Raw genomic sequence first — 20,155 nt, forward strand, 5'->3', positions numbered from 1 at the left:
TTCTGATGGGTTAAACTGGTGAATATGAGCATTAAAGATGTTTTTCTCGTCTTCATGTCACTGTAGCTTCATTACTGTGGACTCTCTTTGTTGTTCTCCTACAATTCATTGTAGATGCCTTCATATTGTACTTGAATATCCAGCACTGAAACATAATGACTGTATATCAATAGTTTTATACCGAACTAACTGTCTTTGTGTCTATGTTGTCCAAGCAAAAACATTGCAGAATGAATATGTATTCAGTATATATGTCATATTCCTCTGTATATTATGTATGCAGTCTACTGTAGCCTTCGTTTCTTAGCTGTGTGAATATGACGCCATTGACTTCATAAGTGCAAGAAACTTGAAAGAGGGAAGGTTGGGGAATTGTTTTATTGAAGGCAAGCTACATCAGTGATAACTAGGATGCCAAAGTGTCCATGTGAACTGAAATGATTTTTTATACAGACCTTATATCTGAGGTACTTTTGGACCAAAGTTACATACTTTCTGTCCTGTGTTCATGAAAGTTAATGTGTTAAAAATTAAAAGCTGTTTTTTCATGTTATTGTTACCTATGACTCGAGCATTCGTTCATAGCAGAATTTAATATTAAGTTCATCACATCATCATTCAACCCCAATGTTAACTCTGCACAATTTTGTGGGAAATAAATGTTCAAAGAAATTCAGATGTGGAAATAAGTTTGAAAACAATCTTTTCTTTTTGCACTTGAGTGATTTTCAGTCACAGTGAAGTCTAACTAGAGGAGCAAATGTTCCTCCAGGTGCCTTCAGCTTATATGTAGAGGAGATTTAATCAGCTGTAGTTTGCAGTATCGTAGAGCGCTATGTAAATGTTTACTCATCTGAACAAGGTTTCATTGTGTTGTAGCTGTATTCCGTCAGGGCGTTCCCAGAGCTGAGAGTATGTAAATGAAGAATGCATAGCAGAGCCCTCAGTGCATGGTTTATGTGACAGTTTGATCCTCCTGTCATACAACTTTCTAGAGAAAAATATTGTATTCATGACTGTTTCAAAAGCAATGGGCAGGACTACTACTATCTGACACTGTCAAAAGACGTAACAGAAAATGTGAAAATTAACTCCCTGGCTGCCTTTATTTTATTATGGGGCTGTGGGACTGACCAGCTTTTTTGCAAACTTGTGTTTTACTAAAGATTATGGGTGCAGCTTTTAGCATAGGGAAAATAAAGGTCAATGGAACCTGCTCTGTACAACTCCTACTATATGTGGCCTGTCAGAATCCCAACCACAGTCTACATACACCAGATGTTGAATCTACTGAAGCCAGATACATGTCCATGCTGTAAATTGGATTTGAATACAACAATTTGAATAAGGTCAGCCTTATCTAATGACCATTATTGCACTGAGTCGATCAGTGGTGTGTGGGGCAGCCATGAGCAAGACTGCAGACTGCTGCAAGCGCGTACTGCATTATGTGTTTGATTATGAAACGACTAAAACACTGGTTATTCCAAGCCTGGAGGTAGGATGTGTCTTCAGGTTCATCCAGATTCTGGTGCTGCTGTATGCTTTGGGGTAAGTGACATACTAAACATACTAGATATGACATGAACTAGCCATGAAATGCTGTAGATGGGAGCCTCTTGGCTATTTGTTGTGAATATATTCTATGATTTATGTATTGCACTGTTGTAAACCTGCAGGTATGTGTTGATAGTGCAGAAGGCCTACCAGCAGACAGATAATGTCATGAGTTCTGTCACCACTAAAGTTAAAGGCTTTGCCTTCACCAACACTTCCGACATGGATCCAAGATTCTGGGACATGGCTGACTATGTCATCCCATCTCAGGTAATTTATATTTTTAGAATCTGAAAGTTCATGATCATTCTCCCACTGTATTATTTTATCCATTTAAGTGACATACAGTTTGCTCTGTTAGGACTGAGTAAAACCTCATCACTGTCCCAACACATCCCTGCTTGTTCTTGAATGACAGGGTGGGAATTCATTCTTTGTGCTGACAAACATGGTCATCACTCCACATCAGACTCAATCACGCTGCCCTGAGGTGAGTCACTGGTACTACAGTATACACTCCAGCCACTTTATTAGGTACACCTGTTCAATTTCTTGTTAACACAAATGGCTAATCATCCAATCACATGGCAGCAACTTGATGCATTTAGGCGTGTAGACATGGTGAAGATGACTTGCTGATTTTCGAACCGAGCATCAGAAAGGGGAATAAAGGGGATTTAAAAGAATTTGGACGTGGCAGAATAAAGTCTCTGAACACATAACACGTTGAACCTTGAAGCAGATGGGCTACAGCAGAAGAACACACTGGATGACACTCGTGTCAGCTAAGAACAGGAAACTGAGGCTACAATTCACGAAGGCTCACCAAAATAGGACAATAGAAGACTGGAAAAACATCACCTGGTGTGATGAGTTTCAATTTCAGCTGCAATATTCAGATGGTAGTATCAGAATTTGGTGTAAACAACATGAAAGCATGGATCCAGCCTGCCTTGTGTAAATAGTTCAGGCTGGTGGTGGTGTAATGATTTGGAGGATATTTTCTTGGCACACTTTAGTCCCTTTAGAACCAGATGATCATCTATATGTGCCACAGCCTACCTGAGTATTGTTGCTGACCATGTCCATCCCTTTATGACCACAGTGTACCATCTTCTGATGGCTCCTTCCTGCAGGATAATGCACCATGTCACAAAGCTCAAATCATCTCAAACTGGTTTCTTGAACATGACAAAGTTCACTGTACTCCAAAGGCCTCCACAGTCATCAGATCTCAATCCAACATAGCACCTTTAGGATGTGGTGGAACGGAAGATCTGCATCATGGATGTGCAGTCGACAAATGCTATCATGTCAATATGGACCAAAATCTCTGAGAAATGTTTACAGCACCTTGTTGAAACTATGCCACGAAGAACTAAGGCAGTTCTAAAAGCTAAAAGAGGTCTGACCCAGATCTAGCAGGGTGTACCTAATAAAGTGGCTGTTGAGTGTATGTTATAACACAAACATATCTTCCTGTGAATATGCTGGTTCTAAGAGCTGGCTCTTGAGTGATGGGGCCTCAGTCCTTCTCCATTCTTCCACTGTTGTTGTATTTTAACAGGCGAAGTTAAAGGAGCAATCGTTTGTTGGTTGATGGTATTACCTTGATACTTTATACCAGTGCTGTCTTATGACATATATTAATATTATTATATTAATCTAAGGCTCCATTCACACTACAGTTAGTGAAGACTCAAATCTGATGTGTTGCTCATATGTGACTCATATCTGGGGTTTTTTTTCTGACAACGTAAACAACACAAGTCACACTGAATGTGATCTTTTCATATCAGATTCAGGCCACTTTCATATGTGGTATTAATCAGATACAGATCAGATCTTTTCTTTAATTTGACCACAGTTTGAATGTGACTTTGACATCTTTTGAAAGTGACACTTCACAATCCTGCAATGGTGGGCAACAAAATCAGTGGGGTTTGTGTCATCTGAAAACAAACATGGAAGACAGCAGTGATGGAGGCTGTCAGTGGAGGGACTGTGAGATGTTCGACAAAAAAATGTAATCATGATGAATCGCAAAGTTTCTGGAGTTAATTGTGATTAATCACACCCGTTTTAGAATTACACTATTTTGCATCTTAAACCTTTTTGGTATCATTTTAGATTTTTCTACAGTTTTATTTTTCAGCCTAACGCACACATATGGCACTCCTTTGCCACAATAATAATAGTAACCATAAAAAGGGAGTTGCCTTCTCAGATCACTAACAGTATTGAAGACACAGGAGGACTGGTGGACATTCACATGATCTCATGCTGACTGGATAACATCAGTTATTAGACACACTTCCACTGTACCTGTAAACAGAGTTTGTTATCTTTCCTTGCGTGACCTGTGTTCATTGTGTAGAGATATAACCAAAGTCATATCTGAGCTTGCGGGGTATGATGTAGCTACAGTCCATTTAGCTTATGTAAATACGTAGTTCACTTCCTTTTTCCACACATCCAGCCAGTGCAGCTAATTCTGACTCTTTCCAGTGTTCATTTTGGCAGCTGTTTAAAATCTTATCTAAGCCTTTGGATAGAAAAAAAATACTTTGACCTAAGACCTTTTTATCCTTTGTAGTTTAAGTCGATGAAAACTCACATTTTAGTCCAGTGTAAGTCAAAACAATGTTATTTTATTTTAGTCTTTTCTCTCAGTCACAATGTATTTCCTATAAAAAGTATTCACCACCGTGGATGATTTACCCTTTTATTGATTTTATAAATTAATCATGGTCAATATTATTTGGCTTGTTTGACACAAAGATCTCTTTAATGCCAGAGTGAAAACAGATTTCTACAAAGTTATGTCAATTAAACAAAAAAAGTTATAATGCTAGATAAGTGATTGCATAAATATTCATCCTCTTCCAGTCAGTATTGTGTAGCAGTCACAGCTCTGTGTCTGTGTGGATAGATCTCAGTCAAGCTTGCACATCTGGACACTGCAATTTTACTTCGTTCTTCTTTACAAACTGCTCAACCTCTGCTGGAAAATAGGCCATAGTTCTCTTGCAGACTCAATAAGATTATCCTCCAGGATTTTCCTGTGTTTTCCACAGTCACCTGGCCAAGAGGTCAGCAGCACATGTCATAATAAATAATACATATTCAAGAGACAGATGATAACCAATATGTTAAAACAAACAATAATTAAGAATTAGAGCTATGTCACATTTTAAAGTGCAGGAGTAGGAGTCACAATAACAATTTAAAAACACAAGCACTGTTCCATGGACTCGCGTTGTCTGTCATTTAAGATAGAGCAAAAGTTTTCCAGTGAGATGAGTTCAGACAGTTTCATATCAGTCTGGAGAGTACTACTATTCCATGCAGAGGCGGCAGCAAAACTGAACGCTCTGCTACCCCCTCTACCTTCACAAGCCTTTCATGACCAGCTGCCAAGAAGCGTCCCCACAGCATGATGCTGCCACCACCGTGCTTCACAGTGAGAGTGGTGTGTTCCTGGTGGTGTCCAGTGTTTGGTGATTGCCATAGCTTAACTAACTTAACATAACTTTCTTCCTCTTGACCATGGGGTCTCCCTCATGCCTGTTGGTGAACTCTTGTCCAGATTGAATCTGAGTTTTCTTCAACAGTGTCTTTCTCTTTGCCACTCTCCCATAAAGCTTTAGCTGGTGAAGAACCCGGCCAACAGTTGTTGTCTGCAGTCTTTCCCATCTCAGCTGCTTAAGCTTGTAACTCCTTCAGAGTAGTCATAGTGTCTTGGTGGCCTCTTTCTCTAGTCTCCTTCTTGCATGCTCACTCAGTTTGTGAGGACGACCTGATTTAGGTAGATTTACACATGTGCCATATTCCTTCATTTCTTCATGATGGATTTAACTGAACTCTGGGGATGTTGGATTTTTTTTTTTTTATCCATCTCCTGACTTATACCTTTCAATAACCTTTTCTCTGAGTTGCTTGGAGTGTTCTTTTGTCTTCATGGTGTAATGGTAGCCAGGAATACTGATTTTTTTAGTGACTGGACCTTCCAGATACAGGTGTCTTTATACTACCATTACTTGAGACACACTCACTGCACTCAGGTGATCCCCATTTCACTAACTGTGAGACTGCTAGCACCAGTTGGCTGGACCTCTGTTGAATTAGGTTAGTCTCTTTAAATGGGGGGGAATATTTATGAAATCACTTATTTTACATTTCACATCTGTGTTTAATCGACATTGCTTTGTAGAAATCTTTTACTGTAACATTACTTTTTTTTGTTTGTTTGTTTTTTTAATTTAAAAAATGATATTGTCCATGATTGATTCATAAAATCAATTAAAGGGATAGACCCTAACAACCCAGGAAATGCCCACTTAGCCACACCCCCAGAGGAAATGACTCCGTTAATGGCTGTCAGGTGACCACACAAGTCATTAGCATAACAATGGTCAGCCTGTGCTATATACTCTGACTCTTCCCCAGCCACCCTTAGAACTGAAGAAACCTTCTGGAGAAGAGGTGAAACATCTTCAAGATCTTGGAACCAGTACAGTTGCCAACTTTATCAGCCTTGGATAAGCATGACCTGGATGACTGAGAACATACACAGACATGCTTTTTATTGGCACCGTGTATTCCCTTTGTACTGATATAATCAGCAAAATGATCAAATTAAAATAAATGGGAAATACTGACATAAATTACATGCATAGTTGAGAAAATTAAGGATTTTGAATGCCCAGCAGTTCAGCACTAACATTGTAGTCTTGTTTTATTCTTGACAAAAGCTGAACTTATTTTCATCAGTTTTTATCACCAAAGATCTATTTTTAGCCAGTCTCAGTCTCATCTATCTTGTAGTTGACAAACATCTTTAGCTTGGGTCAACAAAATGAACCGTGGTCTTTTTAACACGTGTTCTGTCTCCTCCAGCTTCCAAGCCCATCAACTACGTGTGTGGATGACTGTGACTGTACTGAGGGACTCAATGATCCTCGAGGCAGCGGTAGGCCTTCAGCATCAGACTGACATGTTTTTGTGTGTAATAGCACCCACACTAACATGCATTATTTTCCTTCACGCAGGTATACAGACAGGGCTGTGTGAGAATTACTCCACGACGGCACGCACATGTGAAGTGATCTCATGGTGCCCCCTTGAAATTGACTCTACTCTCCCTAAGTAGGAATAAGAGCATTGTAATGATTAAAAATTACCAAAAGGATCATGTCATTTTTTTTCTGATATGTTGTTCTCCTCTTGTAGACGCCCAGTGTTGGCTGCTGCAGAGAACTTCACTGTGTTGATCAAAAACAGTATAACCTACCCAAAGTTTAACTTTAACATGTCAGTGCTGCAGTGTCTGGGAGTATACATGTGCAAGCATAAAGTTTTATTGTTCACAGTTATATCAAACATGTGTCACCTTATTCCCCAGGAGAAACATACTGCCTCATATTAACTCCTCATACCTGAAGAGGTGCGAATTCAATCGTGCTACAGACCCTCACTGCCCCATATTCCGACTGAAACACATGGTGGCAGAGGCCGGAGAGGAATTTCAAGACATGGCTGTAAAGGTACACCAATACCATAACACTGATTTGAAGCACTTTCACGTCTGTGAAATAGACATTTCTGCCTCGTTTCCTTCTCGTCAACACAGAACTTACTTGTTAAGAAACAGGTTAGGGGTAGTTTATGTTATAAAGAGGGTTAGACAAAGACATGAGGGTTAAAGGTCATTGGAAGGCGGGATGAAGAGATGAGGGTAAGGGTCTGAAGATTTAGAGATCATAATTAAGGGCTAGAATAGCGTATAGTGTAGCTTATTCTATCTGTATGATCACAACTATCGCCGATGTTGTTTGTCCTCATGGTGTTGCACATATCTTTGTTGACACAGTGTTGTGCCCCCTTTCTGATTTCTTTTTTTAAACAGTTGAATGTTTTAGATCATCAAATTAATTTCTATATTAGGCAAAGATAACCTGAGTTTATACAAAATTCAGTTTTTAAATAACGATTCCTTTATTTACCCCTAAAAGCATGGAAACACAAATTATAGCCAGAAAATTCTATTTTTTTGGGGGGGGGGACTGAAATGTTTATTTCACTTTCTACTGAAATCCAAAAAAATCTAAATTTCCATAACTGCTTATCCACTTGAGGGCATTTTTATTATTTTTCAGATTGTATTCGGAATATTTTTTTTTTTGTAATTTATGATCATATTGATTAGATAGAGGTATCATAAAAGTATGTATCAAATATGATACAACATGCTTTAAGGGGTTAAGGAAAAATGGATCCAAACCTACCTGGTCCTATGTGAAAAAGTACTAACCATATTTTTTGAATGCTGGGTTAGATTTCACTAGCCACATCCAGGTCTGATTACTGCCAGACCAGCTGAATCCAGAAATCACTTGAACAGAAGCTGTCTGACAAAGTGAAGCAGGCCACAAGATCTCAAAAAGAAACCCATCATGCCACAATCTAAAGAAATTCAAGAACTGATGAGGTACAAAGTCATTAACATCTATCAGTCTGGAAATGGTTACAAAGTCATTTCTAGGGCTTTGGAACTCCAAAAGAGCCATTATCTACAAATGGAGAAAACTTGGAAAAGTGGTGAACCTTCACAAGAGTGGCTAGCCCACTAAAATTACTCCAAGAGCACATCGAGGACTCATCCAGGAGATCACAAAAGAACCCAGAACGACATCCAGAGAACTGTAGGCCTCACTGGCCTCAGTTAAGGTCAAAGTTCATGACTGAACTATAACAGAGACACAGGGCAAAAATGGCATCATGGGAGAGTTCCAAGGCCAAAACCACTGCTGAGCAAAAAGAACACAAAGGCTCGTCTCACATTTGATTAAAAACATCCTGATGATCCCCCAGACTTCTGGGAAAATATTCTGTGGACTGACGAGACAGAAGTTGAACTTTGTTACATCTGGCATAAAACTAACAGCATTTCATCAAAAGAATTCAAACCAAAAGTCAAACATGGTGGTAGTGTGATGGTCTGGGGCTGCTTTGCTGCTGCAGGAACTGGACAGCCTGCTGTATTTGATGGAACCATTATTCTGCTGTCTACCAGAAAATCCTGAAAGGAGAACATCTGGCCATCAGTTCATGATCTCCGGCTGAAGCACATCTGGGTTATTGAGAAGGACACTGATCTGAAAAACACCAGCAAGTCCACCTCTGAATCGGTTAAAAAACAGCAAAACCAAAAGTTTTGAAGCGGCCTTTTCAAAGTCCAGACTTAAGTCTGATTGAGATAACACAAACGCTTGCTTACAGGTGTTGCAACAACAGTCATTTGGTTTAGGGGGCATTTCGTTTTTCACATAGGGTCAGGTAGGTTTGGATGGCTTTTTTCCCTAATAAATGAAATCATCATTTAAAAACTGCATTTGTTCATTTACTCAGGTAATCTCTGTCTAATATTAAACTTTGTTTGATGGTCTAAAACAATTAGGTGACAAATATGAAAAATGATAAAAAACAAAAACCAAACCAAAAACACTGAATTCATTGACAAATATGGAAAAAAAAGGAATCAGGAAGGGGCAAATACTTTTTCACAGCATGTACACGAGGCCCAATGATCTTGACCTTTCACAGGATGAATATGATTGAGAGAGGTGTGCTTACATAGGATGTGTTTTAACTGTGGTCTAAACTGAGTTCATAAAAATACTCTAATTTTAGTGTTCAAAAAAGTCAGGTTTTTATCTAACAATGAAACCTAGTTGGAAAGTTAACAGCTTGTTGTCCATAAAGGGTGGTATCCTTGGAATTATTATTGACTGGAGCTGCGACCTGGACTGGTGGGCAGGAAAATGTTACCCTAAGTACAGCTTCCGCAGGCTGGACAACAAAAATCCCACCAATAACGTAGCCCCTGGATACAACTTCAGGTGAGAGAAATACACACAATAGATGCTTGTGACTGAATCGGTTTAACTGACAAATCTCATGTGAAAAAATCCTGCTTTTTCAGGTTTGCAAAATACTTCCAGACCACGGACGGAGAGGAAACCAGAACTTTGATTAAAGCGTACGGGATCCGCTTCGATGTCCTTGTGTTTGGAACTGTGAGACCAGATTAAAAATTTCAGATGACTCAATCAGTAAACTTTAATTGCTCTCCACACTCTGACAATTATTCCTCTTCTTTTTTCTTACAGGCTGGGAAATTTGGGATTGTACCAACCTTAGTGAGCTTAGGTGCTGGATTGTCATTTCTTTCTCTGGTGAGTGGATTTGGATCATCCTTAAAAAATATTTTTATTTAAAGTGGACTTTGTTTGAATAGAAAAGTCAATGATACACAGAGTTTCCCTTTAGGTTCCTGCCATTGCCGATGCATATTTGATGATGTGTGCAAGAAAAAGGCGTCTTTACGAGAAACACAAAGTTACTTATCTGAATGAGGATGAAGACTCAGAACCAGTAAGTGACTGATCCTGCAACACCAGATTAGTATCTCAGAGATGAGTGAAATCTTTGACTGATCTGTCCTCTATTGTTATTGTTTTGTCTTTTTTATTGCACAGGTGTCAATGGGCACCACATATGGAACCCAGTAACATGGTTACAGCTATTTGAGGATGTTTTTTCTGCAACTGATGTTGAAACTGCACTTGAAGCATCATGTTTCTTAAACTGTATTAAGTGCTGAGATACCACTTAATAAGAATTGCATATCTCAATGGTATGGCGTCTTGGGTGGGGGAAGGTCAGAGGCCGGAGGTGAAAGACAGAAGTCTTTGTTAGTTTTTCATCTTAAGGTCATTAAATTGCCAAAGCTGATAACTTTCTCAAGTTTTTTTATGGAAACTCTAAAAACTGATGTAAATTAGGTTGTATTAATGCTGGCCAACATCATTTTAGGTGATTAGGACAGAGCTAAAAAGGGAAAATTATCAACCTTGAAACAGAAAATCTTTGAGCATGCTTGGTATGCTCCAAATAAGTGGTTTCCAACCTCTTTTTGTGTGCATAATCAACTACAAAGAAGTTCACTGATAACCAGTAATTTAACAAAATTTCAGTGTTTTGCTCAATGCTAGCCAGCCAAAAACATGCCTGGTTAGATCCTGTTTTTTTTTTTTTTATTATTTTAAGCTGATGCAATAACCTGGCTTTGCCTTAAAATGTGCAAATTTTAAATTTAACCACTATTTAACTCAATCAAACCAAATAAATGGGTGCATCTAGAAAATAGAATATCATGCAAAAGTCAAACTATCTCTATGATTTATTAACATTTTTTTTTAAATATCGATGCTCACAGCTTAAAGCTCACAAAAATCCATCTCAAATATTTGTCTATTGTGAAAAGTCTAATTTGAAAAGGTTTTCTGAGCCTTCATTCTCTCACTTTGGTTCAGTTCACACAACCACAATCATGGGGAAGACTGCTGATCTGACAAATGTCCACAAGACAAGCACTGACATCCTTTACAAAGAGGGTAAGCCACAGAAGGTCACTGCTGAAAGAGCAGATGGTTCTCAGAGGCTGTGTCAAAGCATATTCTGGAAAAGTGACTGGAAGGGAAACGTGTGGTTGGAAAAGGTGCACAAGCAACAGGGAGAAGCTCAGCTGTCAGAGGATTGTCAAACAAAGCAGATTTAAGAACTCAGGGGATCTTCATGGGGAGGGGGCTGAGGCTGGAGTTAGAGGATCCAGGGCCACCACACACAGACGGGTCCAGGAAATGGGCTGCAGATATTGTGCTCCTAGTATGGAGCCACTCCTGAACCACAGACATCATCAATGTCTCATGTGAGCCAAGGAGAGAAAGATCTGAACCCTTGCTCAGTGATCCAAAGTCCTGTTTTCAGGTTAAAGTCAATTTTGATTTTATTTTCCAATCAAAGTTCCAGAGTCTGAAGGAAGATCGTGAGAGGCAGAGAATCCTCCACTGCTTGAGTTCCAGTGTTTTCAGTTTCTACAGTCAGTGATGGTTTGAGGTGCCATGTCATCTGCTGCTGTTGGTCCACTTTGCTTTATCAAGTCCAGATTCAATGCTGTTAGCCATCTACCAGGAGATTTTAGAGCCCTTCATGCTTCCATCTGCTGAGAAGCTTTATGGAGATACTAATTTCCTTTTCCAGTAGGACTCACCTGTCCACAGTGATGTACCCAGCGATGTACCCGGTCCTGACAAAGAGTGGTGGTGGTGGTGGTGGAGGTGGAGGAACCCAAAACTACCAAACTGGTTTGCTGACCGTGGTATAACTGTGCTAGATTGGCCAGTAAACTGGCCTGACCTGAACTAGCTGTTGTCAAGAGAAAGATAAGAGACACCAGACTCAACAATACAGGTTGCTATCAGAGCAATCTGGGCTTTATAACCCCCCAGCAGTGCCATATCCATGTTTCATAGATATGGTAATCTGCCAAAGGAGCTGCAACCAATTACTAAATACATAAATGAGCATACTTTTCCAGGTGGCCAGCTTTTCTGTATTATTTGATGTATTTATTTTTGGACTCATGTTTTCTTGATGTTCTAATATTTTGAGATAGCTGATTTTTGTGAGCTGTAAGCTGCAATCATCAAAATTAAAACAAAAACTCCCTGAAATATTTCACTTTCTATAAGATTAATTCAGATTATATTGAAGTTTAACTTCTTGAATTAAGTCACAGAGAAAAAAAACTTTTTCATGATGATCTATTTTTTAGGTGCACCTGTATTTAAAAAAATGTTAATTAAATTTAATGTTTTTTTAATTTTAGTTAAATTAAATTGGATAAGATGAAATAAAATGAAACAAAATAAAATACAATCTATCATGTGTTGTGTTTTAAAGCAATGGAATAAAATGTAACAAAAGACTGCAAGTCAAAAATGGTCCCATTATCCCTAGATGAACATTATCTCTAGACCAGTGGTTCTCAAATGGTATGGCAAGGCACACTAGTGTGTCCTAAGACAGGTCTGGGTGTGCCATGGGAATTTGTACCATACGTTATTACTACAACTTTATGGCAAGTACTGTAACCAGGTCTGCCGACAGACATGGCTGGACCCCTGAAAACACCCAGAGAATGGGTTTGTGATTTATTGATTATATCAGTGTATGTGTGTTGGATCAGTAGCATTGGTGCTAACATCCTGGTCAACAGTTACCTCATTAAGAGCTGAAAAGCATGGCAAACTATTATTGGGTTGAAATTGGTGTTGAAATTATTATTTCATGCTATTTTTAACCAAGTTAACCAGTTTTCTACCAATTTTTGCCACTTCTTTTGACAGCTTAAACCATTTTGCTACTTTATTTAGCATTTTTGCCATTTCTTATTACTACTTTTGACCCGTTTTGCCACTTTTTTGGAACTTTTTGCCACATTTAACCCATTTTGCTGTCTTTTTGCCCAATTTTGCTTTTGTTTGGCCATTTCTTGCCATTTCTTCTCACCACTTTAAACCCCTTTTGACCCCTTTTAGCACCTTTCACCCTTTTGCCACTTTTCTGTAAGTTGTGATCTATTTTGCCACCTTTTTGCCAATTTTCCCCCACTTTTACCTTTGTTTGACAACTTTATTGCCACATTATGCCCTTATTTATCACTTTTAACCCATTTTACCATCTTTTTACAACATTTAACCCTTTAAACCACTCGTAACCTATTTTTGCCACTATTTTGACACTCTCAAGAAGTTTTTGCCAATTTCAACCCATTGTCTGGCCACATTTTTTTTTTTTTTTTACAATTTTCCCCCAATTTTGCCCACTTTTCCCATCTCCATGATCCCCCAGTTGACTGGGCCCCAGAAACCTCTCCCCTTTATCACCCCTTATAGGCCACCATGACTGTAACATTATTTAAAATGTCTATTTTGCATCGATTTAAATATGTGTGCCTTGAGATTTTGGCTTAACATTAGGTGTGCCTTGGGCGAAAAAGTTTGAAAACCACTGCTCTTGACTCATTTAGCAACTTAAGACCTACTTGTTTGGTCTGGCCTTTACTTAATCTGTTTTGTGTACTGTGTATTCTCTTATTGTACCTTTGCATTAATTGCTTGTGTTTCTTTTACCTTTTTGTAAAGCACTTTGTGACCTCGCTGTTCTTTAAAGGTGCTATAAAAATAAACTTATTATTATTATTTAAGATAACTCCTCCGTGCCGCATGGGGGCAGCATAGCACCAGATGACACCATCACCAAATTAGAATCTTCTCAGTATGCTAGCAAACAACAGAGAAGTGAAGTAGGGGAGTCGGCGGAGCCACCGTCACACAACTATTCTTTATAGACTATTTATTGCCTGTTTTCACTCGCTGACTTATTAATGACCGTATGTCCAGCAATATTGTGCATCGACCTTCTTCGCTGCATGAACAGGGAACCCTCCAGGAGACCAGTTTTTGCTGTTAGCCGGACAGCTAAAGTTGAGGTGGGCAGTTGTTCCCTGGTAGTTAGCCTCGATGAGGAAACACAACCCCGGCTTAAATGCTGTAAAGAAGACTAACAAGCTTGTCTGGAGTTAGCTAGGTAGCCGCTTGTTTTAAAGAGAGTACCGCAGGATGACAGGTGAGTCGCTCGGCCTTGTTTCCATTTAGCTTCATATTTCAGTATTGATGAGTTTTTAGTGAAATGTTAATTTGCCTTTTTCAGAGGATGCTGTCTTGCTGAATGTTCCTGTCATTCGGCAGCTGTACCACTGGGACTGTGGGCTAGCCTGCTCCAGAATGGTCCTCAAGTGAGTGCTCAATAAAGTTAGAAACTTCTGCTAGCGATTGCTATTGTGGCTGTACCCTTCATGCAAATGCTGCTGAAATAGTGCGGAGTGGTATAATTAACTGTCTGATAACTACAGTGTGACAGATAGGTGTGGTCAATATGGACAGAGAAAAAACTATCTTAACGTTTCTTAACCTAATATATACAGTATATTGATGGTAAAGAAATAACAAATGGTTATCTCAATACTAGAATTATAAACTTAGATATCACATCTGTAAAACAGCCCTGTTACCAGCCCTGTTTACAAACATCAGCCACTGACCAGTAATGTGGTATGAACAGATAACAGTTTTAGTATTTATCTGTTGTGTCAAGTCAGTTTTACATAGGCATCTGGTATATTTAGCTGCTGATTGCAAACATTTTTGGCAGGAGAGGAAAGGTGACCTACAGGACAAACTCTGAGCTTGTTTTTTTTTTAATGGGCAAATGTAAGAAAAAATGTTGACAAACAAGGAAGTATTAAAAAAGGAGTGCTGTCTAAATACTGTGTTAGTTTCCATAATTAATCACACTGAAATAAGAATTTATGCCTATTAATAGCACTTAATGTTATACATCACTATTTTGAACAACCATGGTAGTAGGATAAGGCAGTATCTGGTTTTTAATACCACCAAACCTCCCCAGATTTAACCGGGGTACATGGTAGTTGTTCAAAATCACATTTTACAAGTGTTTGCCTGCATGCACGTGCAAGCATGCACTTTATTTAATCCTTTCAAAAAATTCTTTAAGTTAAAAAAACACACACACACACACATGTACTTTAAAACACAGGAAGTGATTTAAAGTTAAGGCATTGTCTTTCTCTCTTTGTGTGTAAAAGCTCCTATGCAATGTTTTACCCCCACTGTTAAGAGGAAGTATGAGTAAGCAAGTGTATAAGTGCTGGTATAGCTTCATATGTGTGCATTTGTTGTTTTCCAAATTAGTCAGAAATTATTAGCCGAATTTCATTCATCATGTTTGAAGCACTTTCACACACAGGCAGCGGTGCTGCTGTTTGAGACAGACGCATATTTTCAAGGCGTTTATTATAAACATGCACTTAATACACAGCACCATCTTAATGACAGTAATTAAAGCAATACCGCTGCTATTTTTTACAACCATGGGATATGGTATTACCGCCTGTTCCTAGCATTGTAAACTAGCATTGAAAAAACAACCTTAACCTTTTGTGGTCTTTTGATTTTTTACCATTTTATACATCCAAAAGACACACACCATCCAGGATTAACACTACAGCCTAGTGTCTCTATCTCTCCCTCCTTGTTTGTGTTTTTGTGACTCCCCAGAGTTTGCACAAAAAGACAGACTAGCAGAGTCGCCCGCATGCAGAGATGTGCTGAAGAACTATGTCCAAAAACAATGAATTCATCTACTGATGTTCCGGCTCCCCTATTTAAAAGTTTACTGACGTGTCGTTACTTCACAACCTTGCAAAGGTCCAATGCAGCTTCGCAGCACTTTCTTTTGTTCCTAACTTTTGTGACGTCCCTGCACTGCTTATGTTGAATAAATACTTGTTAATGAGGAGTCACAGAATTACTTTTGACAGTTACGAATAAAAAAGTTAAGGAGGGTGTCAAGTGTCAATAGAGTAACAGATAATATAAGTAAATTGTGAATTCACAGATATAATACGTATCTGTGATAATATCAATTTATTTTTATTATTAAATACTAGGGGTGTCAGCGACTAAGGATTTTCATAGTCGTATCTGATTCGTCAGATTTTGCCTTTGAAGGCTGTGTGCTTTTCCTTACACACGCAGTCAGTTCCACAATAAATGCCCACGTTAAACTCATCAACAACAACAGTTAGCTTCACATCAGCACCACTAGCCTGTTACCACATTGGCCACTATCATAACTTTGCAGCTTGCAATAGCCAAATACCATCCTCCACCGACAACAACGAAGCATCCAAACACATAACAAAAGTGCTCTGTTAACTGGACGCTGCGTTAGAACTCTACATTTCAAATGAAAATGAGTCTTACCATAAGCTGCTGATATCAGTCTTCATGATGATATAACTGTAACCTCTCTGAAGAGAGACAGAGCCTTCATTATAAGCTCCAAGCGGTCCATGCCATTCTGCACGGTGTGATTCTTTGTTGACTACAATTCAACTTTATCTGAGGATTGGTCATAGGTAGTTTATCGAAGCTCTGCGTAGGCCTCCCCTCTCTGCTGCTGCATTGGTGTTTACGGCGCTCAGCTATACAGTTCCCTTTGTTTCAGCCTCTTCATTACTCGCAGCGATGACATAAAATCCCTCCATGGCACTGATGATATTAAGCCTTTGGTTAACCAGGAAAACCTCACTTAGATTAAAATTCTGCTTTACAAGAAAGCTCTGGTCAAACTTTCCCACTTTCCTTGCATAGTCCCCAGCAATACTGAGCTCACGTAGAGAGATAGATTTGCTTTGACGTCATTGTGCATACATAATTAGCCATGTGCTTGCCATCTGAGGAGATAAACAACCCCAGCACTGCAGGACAGTAGATATAGTAAGATTAGACAACTTTTAGTTTATATTAACGCATTCTCGCAACATATCTTCTAGGTTACACAAAATATAATACGCAAGTATTCAGTATTTACTTGTCTGGACTTCCGCCTTTTTTACCAGCCAGTGACTGGCAAATGCCGGCTAACGGAAACTCAGGCTTAGCAGCCCCATGTAGTCAGAATGGTACAATCTTGGTTACATAACAACATTCAACTATGAGGTTCATAGTCGAATCAGACTCCTCTGAATCGAATCGTCGAATCGCCGACTATTCCAGGTCACCCCCATTAAATACTTAAATAAAAAAAAAAACAAAAAAAAACATTTTGGTCACCAGTTTAGAATAGTTGGTAGAGCAAGTGCCATATACAGAGGCAGGAGTCTTCAATGCGCTGGTCGCTGTCTCATTTCCCAGTCTCTGTGCTGTTTGGTGCATGTCTTTCCCCACTCTCTCTCCTCATGTTCCCTGTCTTTCTTCAGCTGTCCTATCCGAATAAAGGCAAAATGCTCAAAAAAAGACCTCAAGATTAAAAAAAGACATTGGTATCAACATTAGTATCTATTGGTACTGGTTAATTTGAACAAAGGTATTGGCATCGGCCTAGTGCATCTCTGTTCTAGTAAAAAATCAAACAGTATTGTAACCTGTTTGGTACAAATACAAATACTAGACAGGTTGGCATTTTTGATTATCAAATATTTCAGATAAATGCCTATTCACTGTCTGAATAGAACAAAACAAGTGGTAAAAATTCAATTTTAAGTTTGTCAAAATTTTGTACACTCTTAATTACACCTGTTTAGTGTGCTTAAATATGTTAGCAACATTTGGAAAAGTAGGAGGAACTGATGAGGAACAAAAACCTTACTCCTTGCCAGTTTAGCAAATGCTTCTAAAATAAAACAGAATGTAATTCTTTATTTTGAATATTTATTTGACTAGGTTTTCTTGTGGTCAATCAGCATGTTACTGTACACTGTAAACAATCATTTTCCTTTATCTGTAAAGGTAATATCACCTTACCCTGTATCTAATTTAGAGAAATGTCGATATATCTTGAAAACTGCATATTTTGCTTAGTCCCAAGCACAGCTGATCAAATTTAGATAACTATTGTCTTTTTGTACAGGTACCTTCATCCTGTTAGTGATGAGGAGTTTCAGAGAGCATGCTGGGATCTGAAGCTGACAGAGAGTGTGTGGACAATTGACCTGGCCTACCTCATGTGTCATCTAGGGATCAAACACTGCTTTTGTACCCAGACTCTGGGCGTTGATAAGGGCTTTAGGAATCAGGTACTACTTTTGCTTACTGATCAGTATTGTCCTTATTAGATTTGGGTTTCTCTAATGCTGTGTCTTTTTTGTCTTTGGTAAAAACTTGCAGTCTTTCTATAAGAAGCATTTTGACACAGAAGAAGACAGAGTGAATGAGCTCTTCCTCAAAGCAGAGAGCAAAGGTGTGGTCGTAAAGAAATGGTAGGTTCTTGTTTTCTACTTCTCATTTTGCCAAGCTACCTGCTGTATTCTTAGCCAGAGCGTATCTAACACTAGACGTGTATTTGTGAATGTCTTCTTGCAGCTCTGTGACAGTTCAGGAAATCCAGTCTCACCTGGATCAAGGCCATGTTGCCATAGTGCTGGTCAATGCAGTCGTTTTGTCATGCGAACTCTGCTCTTCACCCGTCAAATACTGCTGCTTCTTGCCCGTGGGCCAGAAGTGTTTCTGCAGGAAGCCTGAGTACCAGGGTCACTTTGTGGTAGTGTGTGGCTTCAACAGGACCACTGGCTGTATTTTCTACAACAACCCTGCCTATTCTGACCGTGAGTAACCACGTGTGTCCCAAACACTAGTACAGAGTGGGAAATAGCTACAGTATAATTAGGATACTAGAGGCAGTACTCTGTAAACAATTAATCCACGTTTTTTAAATCTAAAGCCAATAGATACTATCAGAATAAAGATGAGGACTTTCTCTTTATAAAATCTTTTTAGATCGATACAGAGTTAAAACATTTTTTGGAGTAGTTTAACAGTGAAGAAGTCATTGAATATAGATGATGAGATTTAACTCCAAACCTTAGAAAAGAATTCTCTAAGGAATGTGTTTCTGTTTGTTTGTTTGTTATTCAGGGGTGTGCTGCACCAGCGTCAGTAACTTTGAGGAGGCCCGTCGAAGCTATGGGACAGACGAGGATATCCTGTTTGTCTTTAAGGAGAGTTGATGAAAAGGGAAGCTGGACTTGGATTTCAGCTCATCATAATAGGGTTATGATGCTGCAGGCCATAGTGTTAGACAAGTGGCCTCTCTTGTTAATAGTTGCCTGGGCCAACCTCCTCTCTGGTGCTAATAAGCCCAACAGCTCACATAAGAGGCATATTTCTGCAGCATCACTGCTTTTATTCCCTCTGAAACTTTAACTACTACTTAACCCATGAAGGACTTACAGCTGCGAGGTTTAATAATCTCATCTGATATGTTTTTATTTCTCTTTAATGATGGGCAGATAGCAATCATGAATTTTTAGTATGTGTGGTAGATTTTAATGACTGTGGTTGCTCATCATATCTCGCAGGATAGATTATTTGAGATCTGTGAAATTACAGTGGCTGAAATGTGGGAATCATGCCATTAAATAGAATTAGTGGGGAAGAGTGTGCACATAAATCAGGATTGGAGGTACTGATTCAGTTTATTTGTTCTGTTTGCTGTTGAAATTTCAATGGGCTCTTCAGCCGCCACAGGCCTCACCTCCACCTGCCTTCGAAGAATCCTTGCAACACACCTTTCTGTCACTTTTTTATTCTGATGATTCTTGCAACAGGGAAAACCGTAAATAGTTGTGTTTTAAGAGTCTCAGGTAATTATGCCCTGATGTGTGAACATGCACATGAAATGATAAAACTAGTTCAATGCAATACTCCATAGTCTACCTATGGATAGTCCTTTTGATCTGCAGATAACAGGGACATCCGGGAGCATCTGTATTTACTCTACAGGAAGGAAAGAGCAGCTCCTTATCAGCTGCAGCTGAACTCCTGGATGGTTGTTTTTATTATGATATTACTGAACAAAGAAGTATATCTGGACTTGATCATGTTTTAAGTTTAGAGCAGAAAAGACCAGGTAAATTCCTCATTGTCCCTCAGTTTTATGTAATTTTTACATTTTTTATTATGTATTTGTTATTGCACTACATTTTTTTTCACCCAGACATAATTGTATGTTATTTAAACTTAACATTTTACCATGGAATTACTTCTTTGAATACATAGATAAAAAAGTGATTTCTTAGTGGTTGTGCATTTGGAAGACAAACAGC

General features: G+C 38.9%; 2 protein-coding genes across 2 annotated transcripts; both read left to right on the plus strand.

The window, feature by feature from the left end:
- Nucleotides 1-657: 657 nt before the first annotated feature.
- p2rx4b (purinergic receptor P2X, ligand-gated ion channel, 4b) lies at nt 658-11,117 on the plus strand. The gene is made up of 12 exons (XM_041786741.1): nt 658-1,551; nt 1,680-1,827; nt 1,976-2,047; nt 6,457-6,529; nt 6,609-6,705; nt 6,790-6,870; nt 6,962-7,103; nt 9,322-9,458; nt 9,542-9,635; nt 9,729-9,794; nt 9,889-9,993; nt 10,098-11,117. The coding sequence occupies exons 1-12, from the start codon at nt 1,364-1,366 to the stop codon at nt 10,128-10,130; spliced, it is 1,236 nt and encodes a 411-aa protein (XP_041642675.1). The 5' UTR covers nt 658-1,363; the 3' UTR covers nt 10,131-11,117.
- A 2,378-nt stretch (nt 11,118-13,495) lies between these two features.
- On the plus strand, nt 13,496-19,101 carry gucd1 (guanylyl cyclase domain containing 1). Its single transcript, XM_041787726.1, has 6 exons — nt 13,496-14,091; nt 14,176-14,260; nt 17,962-18,127; nt 18,219-18,310; nt 18,414-18,655; nt 18,966-19,101. The coding sequence occupies exons 1-6, from the start codon at nt 14,085-14,087 to the stop codon at nt 19,055-19,057; spliced, it is 684 nt and encodes a 227-aa protein (XP_041643660.1). The 5' UTR covers nt 13,496-14,084; the 3' UTR covers nt 19,058-19,101.
- Nucleotides 19,102-20,155: the final 1,054 nt, after the last annotated feature.

The sequence above is a fragment of the Cheilinus undulatus genome, linkage group 5, assembly GCF_018320785.1.
Source record: "Cheilinus undulatus linkage group 5, ASM1832078v1, whole genome shotgun sequence".
Classification (NCBI taxonomy): Eukaryota; Metazoa; Chordata; class Actinopteri; order Labriformes; family Labridae; genus Cheilinus; species Cheilinus undulatus.